General features: G+C 43.2%; 1 protein-coding gene across 9 annotated transcripts in view; it reads right to left on the bottom strand.

The window, feature by feature from the left end:
* The window catches only part of GOLGA2 (golgin A2), a 45,594-nt gene that overhangs the window by 8,464 nt on the left and 12,566 nt on the right, over window positions 1-24,564 (bottom strand). For 3 of the 9 annotated variants that reach the window (XM_083721694.1, XM_083721686.1, XM_083721687.1), the window contains 19 exons: window positions 23,538-23,666; window positions 22,141-22,181; window positions 21,953-22,016; window positions 19,443-19,502; window positions 18,940-19,020; window positions 11,333-11,371; window positions 9,915-9,977; window positions 9,645-9,738; window positions 8,544-8,650; window positions 7,290-7,348; window positions 6,283-6,424; window positions 4,974-5,063; window positions 4,732-4,839; window positions 4,504-4,594; window positions 2,941-3,287; window positions 1,604-1,717; window positions 774-998; window positions 198-297; window positions 18-106 (listed from right to left, as the gene is read on the bottom strand). In XM_083721694.1, the coding sequence (XP_083577820.1) occupies window positions 18-106; window positions 198-297; window positions 774-998; window positions 1,604-1,717; window positions 2,941-3,287; window positions 4,504-4,594; window positions 4,732-4,839; window positions 4,974-5,063; window positions 6,283-6,424; window positions 7,290-7,348; window positions 8,544-8,650; window positions 9,645-9,738; window positions 9,915-9,977; window positions 11,333-11,371; window positions 18,940-19,020; window positions 19,443-19,502; window positions 21,953-22,016; window positions 22,141-22,181; window positions 23,538-23,606 (1,983 nt within the window). In that variant the 5' untranslated portion in view covers window positions 23,607-23,666. The remainder of the gene's footprint in view (window positions 1-17; window positions 107-197; window positions 298-773; window positions 999-1,603; window positions 1,718-2,940; window positions 3,288-4,503; window positions 4,595-4,731; window positions 4,840-4,973; window positions 5,064-6,282; window positions 6,425-7,289; window positions 7,349-8,543; window positions 8,651-9,644; window positions 9,739-9,914; window positions 9,978-11,332; window positions 11,372-18,939; window positions 19,021-19,442; window positions 19,503-21,952; window positions 22,017-22,140; window positions 22,182-23,537; window positions 23,667-24,564) is intronic. The other 6 variants (XM_083721689.1, XM_083721691.1, XM_083721688.1 and 3 more) reach the window with 3 other exon arrangements.

A 24,564-nucleotide genomic window follows, 5' to 3' on the forward strand; every position in this document is an offset into this window, starting at 1 on the left:
ACTTGCCAGGCACTCACCATTTCCTCTCTACTTTCAAAATTATCTGGGATGGTAAGGGCAGGAGTCTTCAGCTCTTCGACAGTCTCTTCGGTTTCCACTCCATCCCCTGTGAGCAAAAGAAGACAGCAGAGAGGAGTTAGAACATCCTGCTAGGATCAGCCCCCCCTGTGTTCCTGCTAATGGAAAAGACAACTCACCTTGTGCCCTGGGAAGCATCCTTGCATCTAGTTCTGCCATGAGCTGGCTGACCTGAGCCTGCAGCTCCTTGTTTTCTTTGGAAATCATCTCCAGGCTTTCCTTCAAGAAAGAGGCAACAGATGTTTTGGCTGCTTCTTCCACAAAAGTACACTGACCCAACACAACACAAAGGCTTCATGTGATTCCTTTCTACAACTACTGACCCAGAACTGGAAAAACAAACATTTGGAAAGCCCTTCTCATTCCAACATCCAACCACCAGAGTTGGGATTTCCAGTATGTCAGCTCCTACCTCAGGCACTTGTTACCTTGCATCCCACACCCAAGCTCTCACTCAAAGCTGGCAAATGCCCAATTGCACAATTAGAATTATGCAATACCACACAACTGTACACATGTCAGCATTAATTATTCCTAACATTGAATTGTTTTTCACTTGGTGCATAATTCAGATGACCTGAGCAGCTGCAGCCGAGGACTAAGCAGGTTTCAGATGAAAACCAAATCCTCCTGGACCTACTCAGTTTTAACCTCCACAGCCCTGCTTACCAGTCCTCCCAAGCTCCAACTCTTACCTTGGCTTCCTGCAGCTCCTTGAAATGCATCTCCACAGTCACCTTGCCCTGGACCTCTTCATGCTGCAGCCGATCCATGAGCTGCATCTGAAGAAGGTATTGCTTGTGCAACTCCTCTTTCTCTGTGGCTAGCTGCTGGTATGCTGCAGTGTACTGCTGGAGGTGCGCATAATACTGATCCCGCTGCTCCTGAAGGGCCTGAGCCTCCTGTGTTTTCTGAGCCTCCTAGGGTGGGGAGGGAAATAAGCTGGTTACCAAATCAGCAGTCCAGAGGTGGTGCACTCTTCTCTCTCCACACATATAACACACAATCCCCCTTCTCTCCCCCACCTCAGTAGGGCTTGGCAATGTATCAATATTGTCCAAAACCAGTCTGAAGTCCACCTCGTGGTAATGGTTTCATAATATTTGATGTGGTGATATATCGTGAATCACAATGCGTGCATGTGCTATGCAAAAATCACGATGTGGGAAATTTCTTTTGGAATCTTTCAGACACCACAGACTGGATTTGAAAAACCAAAATTACGTCAAGTGTAATTTCTCTTCCACTCAAGCCAGGCTGCTCTGAATTCTGCTGAGTAGAGAAGCTCTTCCGACACTATTCTTCATTTCAGTCCGATGGCTAAACTATGTAGCCTAACCTCAGGAACTGCAAGAGTAATTTCCTAAGACAGTCTCAAGGAAAACAGCTCAGCACCTGAGGAAATGTATGCAAGGAGAAGACCTCACCCCACTGCTTTGTGCCACCTATAGCCCACTGCCCCTGGCCCCACATGCCCTATTACTGGCTCCCTTCATTCACAGTGGTACCCCAGCCAGAGCATTACCGTCTCCTTGAGCTCTGCCAGCTTCTCTTGCAGCTCTCCAATCTTCTTGGCCAACTCCTTCTTCACATGCTGCTCTGACTGCAAGGCACTCGTCACCTCCATGTTCTCATTGGTCTGTGAAGACATAAGGCAGCCAAATGAGGCAGCGCCACAAATCTCCCTAGTGGTGGTGAAGTACGTATCAGTCTATTGTTATGGAACCTTCTGCATCCCCGTCAGAAATCATATTAGCTTGGGAGCAACCTAAAATAGGGGGTAGGGGATGAAGGAGAAGGAAACCATGGGGGAAAGGCAAAGAGCCTTAAGAGCATTGGACTAGGGATAAAGGTATTTTAACAGGGGGTTTTTTAGGCCAGGAAGTTGTGCAGCGGTTTCACCCCTGGTTAACAGAAGCACCACCCATAACTCCTCTGCTTTCTGAGCCTTTAAACTCCTCCCTCTCTCCCTGAAACTTTAAGGTTCAGATACTTGTCTGCAAACTAAATATTTCCTATCTGAAAACTACAGTCATGTATGACTTATTATGAAACCCGTGTACAGCTAGCTAAAATATTTTAGCAAACTTGTTTTGAGATTCAAAGATAAAGCGTACACATTTAGCGACATACATAGGAAAAGCTTCAGAAGACTTGAAAGTTTACGCGTGCTGTACTCAGAACAGGGGGCAACCACTGCTCTCCAAACAGAAGGCTACTTCACTTAATGCATAAATACACAGGTTTGTGAGCAAGTCATTTCAAGTCTCCCTCTGTAGCTATTAGGGCAATAAGATTGGTTTTTAGATCACAGATTTCAGGCAGATGTAGGCAGTCGGCACTAGCCAGGAACAAAAGAAGACTGAAATTGTTGACCATTACGGGGGGAAAGACCATTACCAAGGAAAAGACACAGGTTCCTCAAGACCAGGGGTCAGCAACCTAAGGCCCATGGACCGCAAGTGGCCTGTGGAAGTCGTTTGACCGGCCCACGAGCTTCCCCCAAACTGAGCTGCCTGCTCTCGCGCTGCACTAAACCAGCACGGTGCTGGAAACTGCATCTACGCAGATGCCGGAAATCACAGGCGTGCGCACTCACAATCCAGCCCACGGAGGGATCTCTGCAGGACTGATCTGGCCCAGGCAAGATAAACCTTGCTGACCCCTGCTCAAGACAAACAGGGAACAGAGACAACCAAGGGAGAGTGAAACAGCGGAGGAAAGAGAACCTTTGCAGCAATCTACAAGGGTTCCCTGGGTGCTTGATGGCTTCCTTTTAGAGTTCAAACATCCGTAGCACTGGAAGTTTCTGACTGGATATCAAAAGGGGGCCATTGCCTCTCACCACAAGGAGGAACATACCAGTTTGACAAAGCCATTCTGCAGCTCTGCCAGCTGCTCCTTGAGCTCCCGGTTCTGAGTCATGGCTCGGCTGATGGTTGCCTTGTCACTCTGCATGTTCTCCAGGATCTGCTGCCTGTCCACAGCCTCCTCACTGTAGCGCTGCACTGTCTTTTCCAACTCCTGCAGCTGCTCCTCCTGCTCCTGATTGAGGCGGCTCAGCTGCTCATTGTCCCGCATCTGGGCTTGGCACTGCCCACGAAGCTCCTCCTTCTCCTCCTGCAACCGAATGAGCTCTTCTTGCAAGCGCAGCTCAGCTTCTGTGGGCCCCGAATGGGGGGCAGGATCACTTTCCAGGGGCTTCGCTACTAGAAGGTCAAGTCAGAGAGACAGACTGTTCATGGCCAACTTAAGGAACAAAAGCAGTGCCTAGGTGAGGAGTGCAGAGCCCTCTTCCATGGCTTACCCCCCCCCCAAGCACACACAACTCAGGCACTTTCCCCCCCATTGCTCAGGCGATGATAATGTAAGTGAGCCTGGCCAAATGTAAAGCGCTTTAAAGGGGTGGGGCTGGGTCAGCTCCCTTTGCCCCTTAAATTGGACCTCAGCTTCTATGTGATTGTGGCACATTCAAATTTAACACACACAAACTTGGTACTCTGGCCATGTTGTCGTTCAAGAAAAACCATAAAAGGGTGGAGAATGAGCTTGACCAAAAGGTCCCTTTTGTTGCCTTAAACCAGTGATGGCCAAACTTGGCCCTCCAGCTGTTTTGGGACTACAGTTCCCATCATCCCTGACCACTGTTCCTTTTAGTTAAGGATGATGGGAGTTGTAGTCCAAAAACAGCTGGAGGGCCAAGACTGGCCATCACTGCCTTAAACAAAAGGCAAGCCCGAATCTGCCATGGAGTGTTCACTCCACAGGAAGCAGAGACAAATCAAGGTGCTCTAACACATGTGTGTCTACAGGATACATGCAGGTGTAAACACATTTGCTGCAGGAACACTTGACATCTGAAGGTGTACACTTAAGAATGGAATGTGGGGGAGAGAAATGTTGGTCAATCCTCTGCAAAAGGATTAAGAGGAGAGCCTCTACTGATAAGATGGGGGAAACTGAACCAGGAAACTAATGGAGTCTTTCCTATCACCAGCAACCAGATCCATATACAGAGGTACCTTGGTTTTCAAACTTCTCCATTGATGAACGTTTTGGTTTTTGAATGTGCCTCAGAAGTCGAATGGCTTCCGCTGTGTATATGTTATTTTTCTCAATTTTCTCTATTAAATTTGCAGACCACCCTTTGCGCTTCGGTTTTCAAACGTTTTGGAACTCGAATGGTCTTCCAGAACGGATTATGTTCGAAAACCGAGGTACCACTGTATAAGTATGTTTAAAGGAGTAGCCAGGAATTGATCGTTGGAACTTTTGCATATCACTGCGCTACAGCACAGAGTAAAAAGACAGGGGATTGAACAGGTGAGCTTGTGTGGAACAGCGTATGTTTAGGGGGCAAAGGTAATGGCTAAGTGTGCAAGAAGGCCTTGCTTTAAGCTGCAGTTTCTGAACACTGAACCTTACCGGACTGACTGCTGATCAACTCTGACAGATTGGCTTCCAGCTCCTGAATTCGAGTTGTGCTCAGTTCCTTTTCTTCTGTCAGAGCCTGGACCTACACCACAGGAATTGGAAAGGGAAGACTAGTGTTGCTAACCTTCCATGTCTTTCATGCAGAAAGTAAATCTCTCCGTTGTTATATTACCAGAAAGAAATCTGCCTGCTATTTAGTGTAGGAGAACCTGTCCTTACCTGGTCAGAAAGCAACTGTACTCGTTGCTGCCAGATTCCCCCTTCCTCTTTCAGCTTGTGGACATACTGATCCCGTTCAGTCTGCAGTTGCTGGATCGACTCAGACATCTGCTCAGCAAGCAAAGAGAAAAAAGAAAGCATATGGCAAATATTGTGAATAAAGAAAACACCCTTCCTGGGAATGAAGCTAAGGGACTCTTCTATGAAGGCCACATCCCAAAACCCATGGCAGAGGGGCCTACCTGGGCAATTTGTGTTTCTAGGTTTGCTCTTTCTTCCAGTGCCATTTGCAGCTGTTGAGTGGCATCTGGGATTCCTGGCTGGTTTGCAAACTGGCAAGAGAATCAAACAAATGTTTATGGTAAACACTGAAATCCCTTGCCACTTTTCATTCATTCATTCATTCATTCCTCCCCACCCCAGAAGTCCACAAGAGGATGCTTCTACAGTGCCTTTTAATCTAGTTCATGGATTATAGACAAAGGGTTAATATGTCTACTTTTTTTGGGGGGGGGGGAGAGAGAATAGCCAGAATTGCATTTCCCCACCTACTTAAGCACAAGGGAAAATCTTCATAAGGAAATTAGTTAAAATTAGCTTTCCTTTTTCAGGCTTCCAAGTTTCTAGCACTCATGGCTATAGAACAGACCCTGGGATTGAATGCCATGGTTTGCAACTTCAAAGGTCATCATAGCTCTTTCATCCTTGGCTACTACCCTCTCCCCCCACACCTAGTAATCTACATTTTAATCCCATGCCATCCGTTCTCTCTGCAATCCAGTACCCACAAGTGCAAATGCTTTGAAAAAGCGGATAAATAGCAGCAATGAGATATTAGCTCCGCCCAAGGCATGATGGAGAGCAGCAATGGCTCGGAAAAGATAGGCATTATATTTTATAAGGACAGGAAGGAACACCACGGACAGAATAATTGTCACACACAGGAGGAATAAGGATATAGATTGAATGCTTCACCTATAGATTTATAATCATTTAATGTGTCAATATGAATGGATGTTAATATTGCAGTTGTTGTATAAGGGATTATTGGATTATTGTAACTGAAAACTAATAAAAATATTATTTAAAAAAGAGAAAGAGAAAAGTGGATAAATATGCTGAGTGAAGCTCTCCATTTGAGGGTGAAGAGTACAAAGAACTCAAGATGTACATCCATATCAGCTTGAAATAAGAATAATTTCTCACAAGAGCAGTCCCTTCCCTCAGAACCTTCAAGGAACACAATTTTTAGGCAAGGATAGGGAAACTGTGGCCCTCCAGATGTTGCTGGACTACAACACACATCATACCTATTGGTCATGTGAGCTGAGGCATTAATGGGTCAAGAAGCCATAGTAGAAAAAAAAGCTAGTCAAATGCCAGGCTTCCTTTCAATGCTCAGAAGTGCTTGCTAAAGACCATTCCTCAAATTTAAAAGAATACCATGCTAAGTGCTGGGAGTGAGGAGTAACTTTATTCAGAACCCTTCTACAACTATATGACATGCTGCACTGCAAGAGGCAGCAGTATTCCCAGCGACCTAACCATCACCTGCTGAATCATCAGTTCCGCCATCTCCAGTTTCTTGTGCAAATCCTCCACGTCCAGCTTCATCGCTGAGTTTTCAGAGATCAAGGTGCGCAGCTTCTCAGACAGTTCAGAGTTTTGCTGCTTGAATTCTTCACTGTTTTTACTACAGGAGGGGGGGGAAACAACAAGTGGGTATCCTTCAGGATGGACTACTAATACGTTTTATGTGGGGCTGCCCTTGCTGGTGATCCAAAAGTTGCAACTAGCGCAGAATGCAGTAGCAAGGGTTTCAATGGGCCAATGCTATATAACTCCTATTCTGAAACAACTGCACTGCTTGCCAGTTGCCTCCCACATTTTAATAGTCATTTAAAGTTGGTCTGCATTCCCCAGGTGCAGCTTTTCATGAAAGGCTGAAAAAGCCACAGCTACCAAAATACAACACAACTATTACAAATAAAAAAGCCCCACCTGCTCATGGAAACTCCATCAGAGGAAAAGTTGCCTTATCCCAGTGTAGACCATTGGGTCCAGCTAGCCCACTAGTATCTTCTCTGATAAGCAGCAGCTCTACAGAGATTTAAGCAAAGGATCTTTCCTATCACCCAACCCTTTTAACCAGATGCTGGGGGTCTTCTGCAAGGAAAGCATGTTGTGGGCATGGCTGTGTTCCAATCCTTACGTTTGGCCAGCATCATCACAGTTGTGTCAAGGCTATGAGATAGCAGCTTGCTGAGAAATCTGATGCAGCATAGGAACTAATGGGGTGTGCTAGGATACCCTAGCTCAAGTCTCACATTGGCCATATATTCATCTAAACTATTTTACAGTATTTCTTCTGCCCTTACGCCAAGGCACTTAGGCTCATGGCTCCTTCATACCTATCCCCACATTCGCTCTCACAACCACCCTGTGAAGTAGGTTAGGCTAGTGGGTTAATAGAAGAGAGGGAAGTGCTATGGAAGACACCCACTTTTGGAAGTAGAAAAACTGGATAATAATGTTGCGGGGGAAATAACAAACCCTACCTTTGCTTGTAGACTTCCAGTTTCAGGGCATCTCGTTCCTTTGCCAGCTCTTTATTATGCTGCCAACAACAACAAACACAGAAATCAATGAGGGAGCTTAGGGTTCTTGGATCTTGGAATTACGCAGTGCAGTTCAGAATCACTAACTTTTTAGCATCCACTGTTTAGGGAGAACAACAGCCCCCAGGAAGCCCATTGTTAAGGGCTCCCTCAAACCTGGAACAGTCCCTGAAGACTTCAGTGGACTTACATAATTCAGCCAGATACTATTAATAGCTTATTAAGAGATACCACGAATAAATATTACACCTTAAAGGCAATTAAGTGAGAGCCAGTCTCTGAAAAAGACCTAAACCTATAGCCTTAGGAAATAGGGTGAAAATCCCACAATGGCATGAAGACTCATAATCTTTCTACTTTTTTATTTTGAACCCTTTAAGCATTTGTCTGTTTGTTGGTGACTGCACTTTCAAACATACCTCTGAAACCATGAGGAATGAAGATTTGCTTGTTTCCAAAAACTAAGAATAAGTGAGCATGCCATACATCCATGCAGCTGTCCTTCATAGACAAATGGTACCCCAGTGCAACACTCCCCACCTGCCAATATCTCCAAAAATATGTTAAGTTTGCAACCCACTCAAGTTATGCCATTGCTCTAAAACAGACTTGTAGACTATATAGTTATTCTAGTCACATGTTCGGGTTATTTTTAGCAGAGATCTCACCATCCACCAAACATAAACCACAGGAAGCTAAAAACAATAATTTGCAGGTTTGAGTTCTTTTGAAGCAAAATGCAGACTGCCAAGACCACCTCTCTGTAGCACTATCACCTGTATACCAAATGAAACCATAGGATATGTCTGCCTATGACCCAAAATAGCATCTGACACAAAGTTTTGGCTCTATCTGCACAAGGAGACTCTACACTTGACATCAGTAATTAAGACTTGAGACTGAGATGGAGACAGTTGGATGGTTGTCAATGCCAAAATGAACCACTGAATAGAACAATGCCCCGGGTCTCACCGACAGACAGGCCATTTGGCAAAGCTAACAAAGTGCCAAGCGTATTAATCCAAACAAAACCAACAGGCACTCTCATTTCATTCCACACCTATCCACCCACCCACCTGAGGTGTCTACTGGAATTCTGTGAACACCTGGGGGCGGAATGTAGTCCAGCCTCCCAAAGAAGGAAGCACCAAATGTAAGAGATAATAGAAAGAATGACATATAGGGAATTTTTACTTTGTCTGTCTGCTTCTGCTGTGTAGAGAGGGAGGAAAGGGTGTGCTCCAGCTCAGATATCCTCTGACGAGAAGACTGAACCCGTGCAGCAAGGTCCTCTGCTTCTCCTGCCCAAGTAAAACAAGGTTATGTTGCAATGGAACCCAACAAGCAAACTGGCAGGAGTGGACCATCACTTTATGCTCCAACCCCCAACACCAATCAGCCATCAACAGAATCTGCCCAAGATTTATCATGTTTCTCAATGTTTCTCAGGGTTACCCATCCCTGGCTATTGCTGGATTAGATGTTTTGGAAGCTGTCTGGAAAACAGCAAGTGGTGCAAAATGCAGCAGCATGGCTACACAAAATACTGAAATATAACTCTCCCTCCCTCCCCACAAACAAGAAAAATAAGTAAACGTACAATTACCCTCACCAGTTGCTCACTTTTATTTCGGTTAACATAAAAACTTTACTTAGCATAAAAACAGCAAATAAACATGAGAGCAACAGATTCTAAGGCAGTTAGTACGAACATAGTTTTCTGCTTATTTGGCTTGACTTATTTCAATGGGTCAGATTCCAAATATGTGATAACTTGCCCCCATTTTTCCATAACACAATCAGATTTGTATCTCTTTTACTATGTCAGAATTTGCTATGCTAATGTATCCATAATTAATACATACCCTTGTATAGGCTTTTTTACAGAAACATTTTGGAATATAAGAGAATTGTGAAAGGGTCAAAACTTAACTCATTTTATAATTTTCATAATGCTAGGTCCAGTATACTAGTATTTTTACTTTCTTGTCTTTGAGTTTTCTCAGTCTGTTTTACTATTTTATTGTTTCCAAAGGATTACTGAGGAAGGTTTCAAACAGTCTATTTCCAGGAAGTCTACAGAAGCTTATATGCCCACTTCTCCCAATGCCTAGAGCACCTACAGCCACAACCAAACCACAGGCCAAATGATGAAATCATTTTGCTGTGTCACTGAATCATCAACGGCATAACTGCCTCCTGAGCCCAAAGCTTACCAAAAATGTTTCATTTAAGTCAACTGGTGCCGTATTCATCACCTAATTTGTTAGCCAGAAGGCTTAGGGTGTTGCCTACCTGCTTTCTGACGAGCGGCCTGCTGCGTATGTGCAAGGGCTGTCTGCAGCTCAGATTTCTCAGAAACCAGGATTCCTATCGTCTGAATGTGGACCTTCAAAGTACAGAACAACTGGATTAAAGGAGAACTTCCTGCCTAGAATTCCTATGTCATAACAATCACTGAAAGGATAAGTAACTAGAAGCAGAAATAGACAAATTGCCACACATGAACTTCAGTGCGCAGTCAGAAAATGTTAATTGGGGGCTTATGTACGATATAGAGTTTACCTGTAACTGTTCTCGCAATGCTGCTTGTTCCTTTGAAAATTTCTGCTCAAACCCCTTCTTTTCCTGTGAAAACATGACATAGAAATAGCAACATCAAAACCATATTAGATTTACAATCTTCCTCTTATATGACCAATATTCATTCTTAGCATTAAGGTCTCACGCCTACTGTCTACCCACCACTGCTGCACATAAGCCCTAGTGCAGGAGTATAGAACTAGATCCAGCCAGTGGGCCAGATTCTTCCCCCACCCCTGCAGCCCAAGATTGACAAGTGGATGGGATCACCCACCTGCCACCTGATTTCAGGTGACCTGTTCCCCTGCATGTAGTGTGAGGTGCTTTGATGCCCCAACAGTCAGCTGGCCAGCAACAATTATCCAATGATTGTCAAGACTTGTAAAACAGGTATGCATGGTGCTATGCACAGGCTTTGCAAGTGATGTAAAACATTCCCAAGCTCTTTTTGTCTTAGCCAGATCTCTACCTATCCCACACCTGAAGTTGTATATAAAGTCAGGCATAGGGCACATGGGTGTGACTTGGCCAAAATGGCCTAGTGGGATATGATGAAAAGCTCAGGTGTATCAGAGTCTGGTGGTGATGTGCCACAGAATTCCACAAGAGTGGTGTAGCTGGGCTGGATACTCACTCTGTTTGGCTATGAGTACAGCTAACCAGAGGGGGTGGTGCAAAAAGTACTTTGTGAGGTAAAAAGAAAAATCAGTTGAGAGTTGGGTTCCTGACATTCAGCTGGAAAGGGATAAAGCCTCTGAGTAAGCAATTTAAAAAAAAAAAATGGAACGTCTGAGTAGACAGGTGTAAGACTGCACTGTAAATTAGCTCAGTCTACTGCTTTTTACGGGGTTGGATGTTAGAGCCAGCACTGTGAACCCCAAAACAACAAAAATGGAAGATACTTCAGATTATTTTCCTTTTACCATTAACAAAAATCAAACTCGAGTGAAAAGTGAATAAATGCTGATGGTTATGCTATGCTATGCTATGCCGACTCACTGTCTAAACATCCAGACCCAGATGCATCTTAACTACAACTTGGTTCTCATGGTAAAGCTCCTACAGACGTTCCTAGGTGTAAGTGGCTCCACACGACAGCCAATACACACATGAGCTGCTCACTAGGAGGACTGTTCTTATTTCATGGTGTGTTTCTAACCAACAACTAGCTCCTTCCAGGATTATGTGGCACTGGTGATGGAGCTATCCAAGCAGCAGGGGAAAGCAACAAGGTGAGATGATATTGTTCCTTAGGTGTTGCTAAATGGAACCATTTCCATAAATCTTTTTTCCAGTGTTGGGTTGAATCAGTGCCACCCATTCCAACAGTATACTATGCTTCCTGCTCCTGGTGTGAATAATGAATTGGCTGTGCATGTCTCTCAAGCAGTGCATATTACCTTCTCCAGCTGGTTCATAATCTCTTGGTTCTGCTGCTTCTGCAAAAAGAGCAAAATGAAGGCATCAATATTAACAGCAAGTCACTTGGGCTTCTAGGTGTGAGTATGCTAAACTATACTACCAAGTATACCTCCAAGGCTTTTGGATGTTTGGAACAAGTTATTAGAATCAACAAACCCCAAACTCCTGACATAAATGCAAGAAGCAACTATTGCATTTATTTTTCACAACAAAAACACATTAAATAAATAAATATATAATACTGTTTCCCATTGCTTTCTTAAATGCTGCCACAAAAGTTTTCTAAGGTTTGTTATTGCAGGGGTCGCCAACATTATGCTCTGCAGATGTTATTGTACTCTAGCTCCCATCAGCCTCAGTAAGCAGGAGGACCACAGGTTAGCAAAAGATGGGTTAATTAAATGTTTGACGACAAAAGAGAGAATCCACCATTGTTCAGATACCACCTCTTTTTGAATGAGCTGTTGTGTGGGACAGTAAGTTTTTAAGCTGTGCAGAACCTTTCTAAAAGTAGGCACTTTTGGGCAGATCAAAACACAGCAAACAGTTGGTCCAATAAATGCAGTATAAAAAATGGTTCTTGTCACAATTGAGCCCTGTGAGGTAGCACTAGACCCCTCAGATACTTAGGGAAGCACTTCCCTTTCAACTGGCCATACAGTGGTACCTCGGTGTTTAGTTTGTGAACAGTTCGGATTAAGAACGCTGCAAACCCGGAAGTAGGTGTTTGGTTTGCCTTGGAATAAGAACATGTTTCGCTTCCTGTTGAGTGTGTTCCATTTATAAATTGAGTCCGCCACTACTATGGGAAAGCACACCTTGGTTTAAGAATGCTTTGGTTTAAGAACGGACTTCTGGAACGGATTAAGTTCGTAAACCAAGGTACTACTGTATATGAAAACCATCAGAAAAGCAACTTCTCTGTTCCACCCCACCCTGCCTTTCTGTAAACACATGTAAAGCTGCAGAATACGAGCTAAAATGCAGAAAAAGAACACAAAAATAATATGCTGACTACTGGTGGAAGTGCTTTTTTAATTTCGCCAGGCAGTAATGCAGCAGGGGAGCAAAACATACACAAAAAGGCAAGTGAGACCTGTGGTGCTGGACACAAGACACAACAGCAGGCTTTAGATGCATGGCTAAATCACATTTAGTGAGCCTTGAGTTTGTCTGTTCCCCCTTCCTGGTTATAAAAAGAAGGGAAACACACAGTAGGCTGAGATCTAAATAATAGTAGGAAAAGTGTTCCTCTGAAAAGGCAAAGTGACTCCTGTGTTATTAATTCAAAGAGCAGCTCTGTAAAGAGGCAGATTTACGAACATTAATGGATTCCCTGGAGTCCCACAGCTATCTTAGACAGTGACGAGACAACTGCAAAAGTGACTTCAGGTTATCTTCCTAGTGAGAAAATATGTGGCCTTGACTCAGGTAGGCTGTCTGGGAGGCACTGGTAGGATTCCCGTAACACCCTTTTGGAACTCCTTTCCCCAGCACACATTTCTTTTTGCTCAGTTAACCCAACTTTGCAGATCAATCTCCTTCCCAACAGTATCTAGACACCAGAGCTCTCTTAAAATGTGTAACAGGTACGATGAATTCACCTCTGTGAATAAGAAATGCAGAGGGCACTGACCAGCAAGAGGACCTCCTCAGTCACATGGCCTCACATTTGTAACTCACCCAGCTGCCACTCAGAACATTTTTTTTTTTTTTAGCCTGGCACTGAAAAGGCCTTAGCCCAAACATTCCACTATGTTGAATAGTTTAACAGAGTTTTACAGTTCAGTCTAGTTTACTGGGTAGACACTGATGGTTGTTGTTGTTGTAGTATTGTTTTGTTGTTTTAACTGAACACCACCTGGAGAGTTTACATTGAAAGGTGGCTCATAAATTTCTTAGGTAAATAGGTGGCTGCAATACAACCCAGAAGCAGTAATACATTTAATTCCCTGCAGAACCTCATTTTATAAAATTACCAAATTTCATGTCCTTAGGTTTAAGTGAGGAAAGATTAAGGAAAGGTTGAAAAAACCTCAAGCACAGAAATGTCTATTTTTGTGTGTTGTGGATTTACGAACCAATTTCTCCACAAGACTCATGTCATACTTCTTATAAGGCAATACTTTCTCCAAAAAATCAAATTCTGAAATGAAGGAATTTAGTGTATATTTTCAACCCCAAATCAGTGTGTTTCTGTTCAATACATTGGCCCTGTTCATGCAAACATGGTTTATTATTATGGGAACAAGCTGCAGTGAGTCTCCGAGTTCCCCACTCCCCCCCCCCCGGCATGACTAAGAGGAGTTCTAAACTTTTGCTTCCACTGTAGACTAACCACAGTTAAGCATTATATCTGAACCTGGACTTAGTCTTAACTATGGCTTGTTGAAACAAGCCAACTTCAAACCGTAACAAGGAAGCTGGTTTGTTTCAACCAAACACAGCTAAGAATACTCATAATTTAGAGTTTGGATGCCATGCTGAACTGTGCTTAATTGTAATCTTTCACTTCCAATTTCAATCTCTTTCTTGTAGCCACATCAAGAGAGGAGAAGAGGAGTCCATAAATCCAAGGAATGGGTCGGCAAACTAAGGCCTGAGGTCCGGATCCGGCCCAACTGCCTTCTGGATCCGGGCCAGGGACGGTCCAGGAATCGCCACATGGATCTGATTCTAATCGTTCGGGCTGCGCCATTCCCCACCACCACCATGACGGCACCTCCTCCTGGCTTCTCCCTGCCCTGCCTTGGAAGGGGGCTGGCCTTTGATTGGTGCCAGCAGCATTATTTCCCTCTCACTGGTACCTCTTGGTTGGTGCTAGCAGAAGCAGCAGCATGATCGCTCAAGCGGCCACCATTTTAAGCAGGCTCAATTGGGGCTTTGTTGCTGCCTGCCCCTCTCCGGAGCCCTTTTACACGCCGCTCATCGTCCCACTGCTGCCAGCTCCTGCCGCTCGCAAGACACAGGAGCTAAGCGCCCCTCACAAGTGGCCACCATTTAAAGCAGCCCCTCTCCAGAGCCCTTTCGTGCACTGCTCATAGTCCCTCTGCCACCTCCTGCTGCTCGCAAGACACAAGCAGTCCCTGGGGCTCGTCCAGTGCTGTGGATAAGCAAGGGGAGAGTCAGGGGGGTGGCTTACCTGAGTAGAATGTGTCCTTTTATTTAAAATGCATCTCTGGGTTATTTGTGGGGCCTGACTGGTGCTCTTGTGGGGCCTGCCTGGTCTCCTTATCCATGGGGTCGTCCAATACACGGAAAAATGGGTATATGTGAGTGCTGAGCATTCGCACTATTTCTGAGTGCTGACTTTTTTATTTTAGTTTAGTAGTCACTAGTGCTGGTATATTGTTTTCGATTACTTTTTCATGCAGTACAAAGAAAGAGCTGTTTGTCTGAAATGCTAGAATTCAGTGTCTCTGTCCAAGGAATACAATTTGCTTTGACACTACAATACTCACCATAAAGAAAAAAATGATTGTTTGGTTGGACAAGTGAGAAAAGATGAAATATTAAAACTGAAAAGGGGATTGACAACTCAGCAAAATACTTTTGTGAAGCAAAAACAGCAAAATATTTCATTGTTGCGAGCAAGTTTTCACATTGCCAAGTTCATAGCGCACACTAGCCGACCCTTCGTAGAGGAAGAAATTGTTACAGAATGCATTCTTTCTGCTCCCAAAGAGATGTGTCCAGAGAAGACTGATTTATTTAGTACATTGAGTCTTTCAGGGTGTACAGTTACACGTAGGACTGAAGAAATGGGGAGAAATTTGCATCAACATTTGCAAAAGTCCTTGAAAAAACTTCATTATTTTTCATTGACACTCAACGAAAGCACTGATGTTCGTGATTCTGCACAACTTCTAATTTTCATTTCAAAGCATCAAGGGAACAACAACAGGAGAGGGTATCTTTGAAAAAGTTTGCCAAACTGCATGATTTGGAGCTGGACTGGGCTAAACTAGCCGGTGTCATAACTGATGTGCTCCTAGCATGGTAGGGTCTATGAGAGGAGCGGCTGCACGCATTAACCAAGAGATGGACAAGCACAACCATTCACATCCAATAGCCATACACTGCCTCATCCACCAACAAGCACTGTGTTGTAAAAAAATCACTGAAGTTGGACTCTGTCATGAAAACTGTGGTATCTTGTGTTAACTTCATTAGAGCTCATGCACTAAACCACAGACAGTTTCAGGCATTTCTGAGTTAAATGTTGACCATGAAGATATTCCATACCACACAGAGGTCCGTTGGCGAGTCGAGGGAGAGTTTTGAAACGTTTTTATTACTTACTTCTGCATGTTTCTGATTTCATGATTATGAAAAACAAGGAAGCACCAGAGCTCAAAGATGCAGAATGGAAATGGCTGCTTGCCTTTTTGACAGACGTAACAGAAATACTCAACACTTTCAATGTTCAATTTCAAGGAAGGGGGAAGCTCATCTGTGATAGGTTTTCACATGTGAAAGCATTTCAAGCAAAATTAGACCTCCTCATTAAACAAGTGAAGGAGGAAAACTTCTGCCATCTCCCCACAACTCAAAACATGTCGGCGGGAAAACCAGCAGTTGCGTTCCCAAACGAAACATCTGGATTTACTGGAAATTTTGCAAAAGGAGTTTCAAACTCGATTTAAAGAGCTTCACATCTATGAGCAAGACATGCAGCTTTTTTGGAACCCATGTTCTGTTGACATTGAACTGCTGATCCAATTTACCAAATGGAATTGGTCGAACTACAGAATTGTGACTCTCTGAAAGACGCTTTCAAATCAAGCAGCCTCACAAATTTCTATGCTTCTCTCCCCTCTGAGACATATCTGAATCTCAGGAACCATGCACTCAGATTTGCAACCATCTTTGGCAGCACCTATGTCTGTGAACAGACTTTTTCCTGAATGAAATCTCCAACCAGATCCAGATTAACTGATGAACACTTGCATCACTTGCTACGACTATCTGTGACAAATATGGAACCGGATATCGACCATATCATTAGCCAAAAGCAGGCCCATACTTCCCATTAAAATACTTATAAGTTTACGCTGATTAAAATAGTTCTTCATTTTAAATATTGCATTGTTATAAGTTTATGTTGATTAAAATCGTTCCTTCATTTTAAATACTGTTTAGCTTTTCCTGCTTTTTGTGCACTACAAATACAATATGTTGTAGTGTGCATAGGAATTCGTTCATATATTTTTTTCCAAAATATAGTCCGGCCCCCCCACAAGGTCTGAGGGACAGTGGACCGCCCCCCTGCTGAAAGAGTTTGCCGACCCCTGATCCAAGGCTTACACACATAAGCCTTTGTACATTTTTTTGGTCAGAACTGGGCCTTACAATCCAGAAAGACATAGGGAGGGCATAGAGGTTGAGAGAGAAGTCTTCTTTGCCCAATACAAATTTTGTTACATCAATTGTTCTATGTAGTCCCTTACAAAAACAAATGCAGTAAGTATGTCTGCAAATTCTGCTTTTCTTTTCTTTTTAAAGTTCACTCCTTCCCCGCCCCCCCAATCAATACACTGTTTTGGCTCCCCTCGCCCTGAGAATTCTCAACACCCAATAAAAGAGCACTTCATGTTCCTGTCAGCCTGCAAATGGCAAAAGCCATTTGTAAGCAGTGCTCAAACACAAGGCATTTCAGTTGCCGATTGAAATGCTACAGTGGGTGTGGAGGGAGGGAGTGAGTAGGGGACACAAAGAAAAGAACAATGCAGCAAAAACTAAGAGAAGCCATGCAACAAGCTGGGGAGGGTGAAATGGGGTGGAGGGATATTCCAAACAATGCAGGACTCTTTGCTGACTGAAAACAGGCCTCACATATTTCTAGCTGTATTTTAAAAGGCAGTGAGTAAAGTAACAGTAGCAGAAGCCATCCATGCAAGCTAAAGACAAACAGGCTCACTCACAGTGCCACTGTTGCTCAAAAGATGGTCACTCACTATCCCCATGTTTTAAGTCTAGAAAGCTGAGCCCCAATCTTTGTTGAAACAGATTCAATAGAGTCAACACTGTTCCAGTTAGGAGAAGTTCAGCAGCAGCTCATCATGCAATTGCAAAGTAGAATCAAAGCAAGCCCTACTTTTAAAGTCTCTATTTGTGTGCATTCCTGAACTCTCAACAGATGCTGAAAACCAATACAATTAGAACTTAACATTTATGAATAGGAGAGAGGTTGAAACTCAGCTATTCTCCAAACAAATTTTCTCCTCCCCAAAAATGACTAAACCTGGGTATAAACCACATTGGCAATTGACTTACTTGATTTCTAAATTTAATCTCTACTTAACTCTTGGGACCCACTTCTCTTGCAAGTGGGCAAGTTCTTGGCTATCAAAATCCTCTGTGATTTTGGTTTGCCTCCCATTTCTCTATGGGAAATGAAAGTAAGGAACCTCTTTCTCTCCTACAGCCTCCCACAAGGTAGTTCTGCAGGCACAGCGTAAAAGATGAACACACCTGTTCATAGTAAGGAGACAGAAAGAGGTCGCATCAATGCACAGACACGAGTGTGCTTAAGGTTATAGGCTCAGACCAATGTTTTACTCTTGGACCCTGAACTTCCATCTGTGACAGCCATTACTAGATGACCGTCAAGAGTCCCTTTAATCATGGCCAACAGGAAATGGGATTGAAAGATATGGAATTGGGTACCAATTAATAAACATGCAATAAATAAATAACTGTGGATTATTATAAGGAAACCTCTTGGAAATAAAATTGTTATACTGGAATGGAGGAAGAATAATCTTGCTATCTAGTAATAATAGCAACTGAAACAGCCCCTTTTGGTCTTTTTGTGTAGAAAGGAAAATAAATGAACTTAAGGTGCCTGGGACTGAAGATTGAAAAAACAACACCTAGCAGATTGAGGAACAGTTGGACATTGTCCTAGAATACAGTGGGATGCTATTGTGAAGTGAATGTTTTGAATACTTTGAATAATCTGAATATACATAATGGGCAAATGGAGAATAAGAAGTCCTCTATTGCCTTGATCTCTATTTTCCTTTTCCTTTTTAGTGATATTTAGCTTTTGTCCCTTTTTTGGTTAATTCTATTTTTGTTCATGTTTTATTTTGTCTTTTGATGTCCTCTACCCTGAGCTGATGAAGATAATCAGACGAAGATGATGAAGGACTGATGAAGGACTCTGCATGAGAAGCAGAGAAGGGAAGAACTTTCAGGCTGGGAGTAGAAACGGAAGAACCCAGGTGAGAGCTGGGAGGGTATCCTCCCCTTTGTGGCTCTGTATAAAGACAGCTCTGTATTCATTCTCTCTCTCTCTCTCTCTCTCTCTCTCTCTCTCTCTCTCTCTCTCTCCCTCCCTCCCTCCCTCCCCTCCTATTCTGTCTCTTTGTTTTTTCCCCTCTCTTCTTTCCCCCCCCCCTTTCCTCTATTTTTATTTAGATTAGTTTGATCCCTCACTCCCTCCACACCCCTTTGAACCATGAAGCACACAACACTTTTCTTTGTGGCACTGTGAAAGAACCCAAATCCTTGCAGACACCCAGAGAGCACAGAGGAGCAGCAAGACAAGGCCAAACATTTTGGTCTGGTTATTTCTTACCAATTCCTCTATCTTTGTACTGAGTTGTTTGTTTGTTAGATTGCTGGAGTCTAGGGCTACTGCCAGCTCCTGGTAACGTGTCTGATGGGCACATGCAGATAGCAGGAGAAGGAGGAAGAGGAAGGGAGTAGAAAAGGGGAGAAAAGGCAAATTATTAAAAAAAAAGGGGAGAGAAAATAATAATCAGCATCACAGTTGAACTAATTTGTGGTGTCCATTCTTACACAAACACACCATCCCCCACCACTACCAAATACATACTAAACCACCAAAAGCTTAATCTCCTTTCAAAGGAACATCAGGATGGATCTTTAGCACTTCCATAATCCAGTCTAAAAGCCACTGCAGGAGCCTTCATCTAAACAAGTAAAACTTTAACATGTAATGTTGTTGTCATTTCTTGCACTCAAGTTAAGTTCTTATTACTAGTACACACACTAGACTCATTACTATATTGTTCAAAGAAATGCAAACTGACAAAGAGCCAGGAACACTGCACTTACTGCCATCTCTTTCATATCTGTTGAAGATGTGGCGTTTTCCCCATTCACATAGGCCGTGGGCTGTAAAATAAAGATATTTGCCATCACAACTAGTTAACTTGGAAAATGTGAACATGAATTTCAGTTAAATATTTCCCTTAGTGGGGATGACGACACTCCTACAGAATAAGAAAACTTTGAAACTGGAGAATAAACACAAAGGTAACTTAGTGTACCCACTACGGCAAGAGGTTCCTTCAAACAGCCACCTATATTACAGGCACTCTTCCCCTTCCTATGATTAATGCTAAGGTAGATTGTGTTAGAAGTTCTACAAGTAAAATACCTCATACAGTGGTACCTCGTTTTGTGTAACCTCCAGGTTACAGAATCTTCAGGTTATGGCTGAAGCGCTCTATTGTGCTGTGCGTGCACAGAAGCAGCCCCTCTAGTTACGGATTTTTTGGGGTGCGCACGGCACCCCAAAACAAATTAAATCCGTAACCAGAGGTACCACTGTACATGGTTCAGGTAAGCTAAATGTGCTTCATAATATACTGATAATATACTGATGATAGATCAGAGGATCTTTTAGGTTTGATTTACACATGCAGCCAACACGAAGCAGTAAAGTATTGAGGTAGCAGAATTCAGTGTAACACTTTAGATCATAAATGGAGGTTCACGTTTTCAAAATGTTCTCTTGCACTAAAAATAAAGACACCTGAACTATAGGTAGAAAACTAGAACAGCAGACTATAATCTTTCTTACTGGCATGCTAGCTTTCTACCCACAGAGAGGCTATTTTTAAAAATGTGTTTCTACCCCACCATCTCTCTGCTATCCTGGTTCACACATAACACAAAATTCTGGTTTATTAAACCATGGCTTAGCATTATGTGCAAACTCAGTCCAGCAGCTTAAATATGGTTTACTACAAACAATCCACAATTAGAAGCAATGCTTTGCTGTTGGCTTATAAACCTAAGTTTGTTTTACCTATGGCTTAATTTTATATGTGAAAGCAGCACTCTTCCTTGACTATGTTTGCTTGACCACCACACTCTAAAATATAAGGTGTTAGGTACGAATCTCCAGAAAACAAACCACAATTTGATTTGTCTGTAAGACAACCTCTCATTAGCTCATGGTTTGTTAAACCATGGCTTAAACAAACTTCATTTGCACATAATGGTTATATATAAAGAGGAAACACATGGGCACTCAGAGCAAGCTCGCAGTGAGCTATTTGGCTCACTGTTCATGGTTTGGACTCAAGGGAAACCACATATATGAGTTAATATGCAATGCTAAGCTAAACAATGGCTTACCCCCCAGGTAGCACAGCATCAGCAGGACCAGGGGAGGAGCAAAGAGGGTGCAATTTTTGCTAAGTACTTGCAACCATGGCCATTCACACTTAGCATTATGCGCAAACTGGGCCACTAGCAGATTTACATATAGATGAAAAAGCCTTGGATAATATGGTCAATTATTACTACTCCTGTTGTTTTAGCTGAGATGGTTTTAACTGCTTCTTGTCTAGCTGTATTTTAACTGGATTATTCCAGGATGGTTCCAGTGGTAAACTATATAGTCTCTTGAATATAAGTATGCCATTTTTAAGATGCCACAAGATTAACAGGCTAACAAGGCTACATCTATGGAATTTGAACCTCTGATAAGAAATACAGTGGTACCTCAGAAGTCAAATGGAATCCATTCCGGAAGTCCGTTCAACTTCCAAAAAGTTCAGAAATCAAGGCACAGCTTCCGACTGGCTGCAGGAATCTCCTGCAGCCAATAGGAAGTTGCGTTGGACGTTCGGGTTCCAAAGAACGTGTGCAAACCGGAACACTCACTTCCGGGTTTGCAGCGTTCGGGAGCATAAACAGTCAACTCACAAGGTGATCGGGATCCAAGGTATGACTGTAGACAGAAAACAGCTTCTTTAAGAGAAGGTGGACAGCCCTTTCATGTGTTACCAGTGTATAACCCTTCGTTCTCATTGAGTATATCTCATTCACAACCATTTCCCACAGATCACATGGCACACACCATTTCTGGCTTTCAGTCTGAAAGCATCTTAAGGTTCTATTGTCTGGCTGCAAGGAACCATATAATAACTGAAAATTCAAGAGCTGGCCATCCCTTGGGTATACAAATAAGTAATGATTAAGAGGCAATCTAATAGCCATCTTCAGATATTTGAAGGGCTGTCACAGATGATGGAGCAAATTTGCTCTCTTTATTCCAGAGGGTAGGACCCAGACCAATGGACTCAAATTACCAAAAAAAGGAAGAAAAAGACTAAATATTAGGAAGAAGTTCCTGATAATATGATAGGTGTTCAACAGTGAATCAGATTGCCTTAGAAGGTGATGGACTCGCTTTTACTACAGAAGTTTATAATCAGGGGTGTTGTAGTTGCAGAATCCTGCATCAGCAGAAGGATGGACTAGATGTCCTTTGAGATCTCTTTTAGGTCTATGATTCTAAGATAGACAGATCAGAAGAACTTGGCTTTTACCTGATTGACCATGCCATTAAGCTGTTCAGACAGCTGGCGGAGACTATCTGCCAATGAGAGGGACCTAAAAAAGGAATATGACACACAACAAACATCTGTAATAAAGTAGACATTAAGAACAATCCTCATTTTTAGTGACTGGAATATGATAGAGAGAGCAGGAGAGAATACAGAGAGAAGCCTCTCACCTATTTTCTTCCAAGGCATTTTTATGATCAGTGTCACAGATCTGTGAAATAAAAATACATTACTGTAATAGAAATCAGAAACACAAATATATGCATATGTACAAGCATGCACATGCACAGATATATGTAACTCCAACAAAAGACTGGATATACTCCTCTCCTTCTGAGTGACACCTTACATCTACCATTGCTTTATTCCCCAACACAAGAATGAAGGACCTGCAGCCCTCCACATGTTGTTGGATTCCAGCTCCATCACCCCATCAGCTAGGACTAATGGGAGCTGGAGTTCAACAACATCTGGAAGGCCACAGGTTTTGCATACCTGCCCTGAGGACTGCTTCAACATAGGATGCACAAAACACAGCACACCTAGACTTCTATACCATAGCACATGGGTAGGCAAACTAAGGCCCGGGGGCCAGATTGCCTTCTAAATCCAGCCTGTGGACAGTCCGGGAATCAGTCCGTGTTTTATTTGTGGGGCATAGCAATTCGTTCATTTCCCCCCCTCCAAAATATAGTCCGGCCCCCCCACAAGGTCTGAGCCCCCTGCTGAAGATGTTTGCTGACCCCTGCCATAGCACAATTCAAGAAAAAATACTTAATAAGCTTCACATATTTAATGCTCAAGCAAAGGGTCAGACTGGTTGTCTATCACTTTGCTTTGTTAGGAATTTTTCAATTAACACTTACTTTTTTAAAAATATAGAAATATTCATTACTTTAGATCAAGAATGGACAACTTCGGTACACAAGGAACCACAGAGGATATGTATCATGAGTCAGAGGGCCACAGCTCACACACTTTAATATAAATTGCATATAAGCTGAACAGACAGGCAGAAGGTGCTAAACCAGTTGGTTGACACCATCAAGTTATTCCTATCTTGAATTTATTACCTAAGAAGAAGGAAATTAGAAGTCAGCCTCAGGGCTTGGCAGATATGGAAACAGAGTAGACAAATATTTGGCTTTGCTATTGCCCTTACATTTCAACCATCTAGAAGAGATGTACAAATAAATGTTAAGATGTGAAAGCTAATCTATAGGCTACAGGAGAGAGCTTAGGGGGCCCAACACGGTGCCCAACTGTACTCATCTCACCCTTCCAATGAAGCTGCATTCAATCAATGGCTGAAGACTGAGAGATGAGGAAGGAGTGTATTGTGCAACCTAAATCCAAGTGTTCTGTACAGCTAATTCCTCCTTGCAGAGTGACAGGCCATTGTTGGTAACTGAAATGTCTGTGCTACCATCACCTCCCCGCTCTTTTGTGAAGTATGCTTTGCTCTATATTTCAAATACACACACACACACACACACACACACACACAAACACACACACACAAAGTTATCTAGGGTGTTCAGTGTGGGGGATGCAAACATTGACAAACCTGCAACAGCTGCATGCTACCAGGACTTGGAGCGGCAGAGCTAGGCAAACTGTTGCTGTTAGACAGCATGTGGACACCAGCAGCGAGTTGTTCAGCATTGTGAGCGGAAACATCACCATCACAGTATGCCTGTCACAAAACATACCATAAAGATTACAAGCACCATGCAGGTGAGGGGGAACCCAGATGAATACAAGCATGCACCATTTCTAGAAGAACCTGTCAAACCTAGAGGCAGATCAGCAAAGGAATGCTCTACTCAGAACAATGTACAAAAAATGTACATGTATAAAAAAAAAAGCTAATCCTGTGAACTGTCACTACCTGCTGGAACTTCTTGCAGAAACCAGTTCAATGTTTTTGGTGTGATGCAGACATGGTGGGCAGTGCCAACCTCAACATGGTTCATGTTACATTGATCCTTTGCTTTGCAAAGTGCATATTCCTGGGAAGACAGCTAATCAGATAGGGATGGAACAGAATGAGTCACTATACACACCTAGATTGTATAGTGGGAGTGGGGAAAACGTTTCTCCCAAAGTGTTGTCCGTGGTTTCCAAGACACCAAAGTTAGAGACTGGCAACCAGGGACCAAATTTAAACTGAATGTAAAGAGGAATATTGTCTGTTAGACCTCAGTGGTGCACACTAACCCTAGGTTCAAGTTATTAAATATCCAAAGAGATATATCCCAAGCCCCCAAACAGCTCATGGATGAAGTTCTAAGCCAGAGGTTGGCAAACTACAGCCCAAGAGGGTAGTTAAGCCCAAGTTAAACCACCCCCCAGCCCTTGCTGCCTGCTCAGTCAGTCCCCGCACGGAGCTAAACAGGTGTGGCGCGCTGGTTTAGCTCTGTGTGGGGACTGACTTCCAGGACACAGCCACAGCTTCCTATCGGCTGCAGGAAGCTCCTGCAATCAATAGGAAGCTGCAGATGCCTCCTCCTCCACTACCATGGCTCTGAAAGCTAATGGGCAAAGAGCAGTGGGCATATGCGCATGTGCACTGGTGTGCGCTCTGGCCTGCG

This window comes from Podarcis gaigeae (genome assembly GCF_964106915.1).
Source record: "Podarcis gaigeae genome assembly, chromosome: Z".
Classification (NCBI taxonomy): domain Eukaryota; kingdom Metazoa; phylum Chordata; class Lepidosauria; order Squamata; family Lacertidae; genus Podarcis; species Podarcis gaigeae.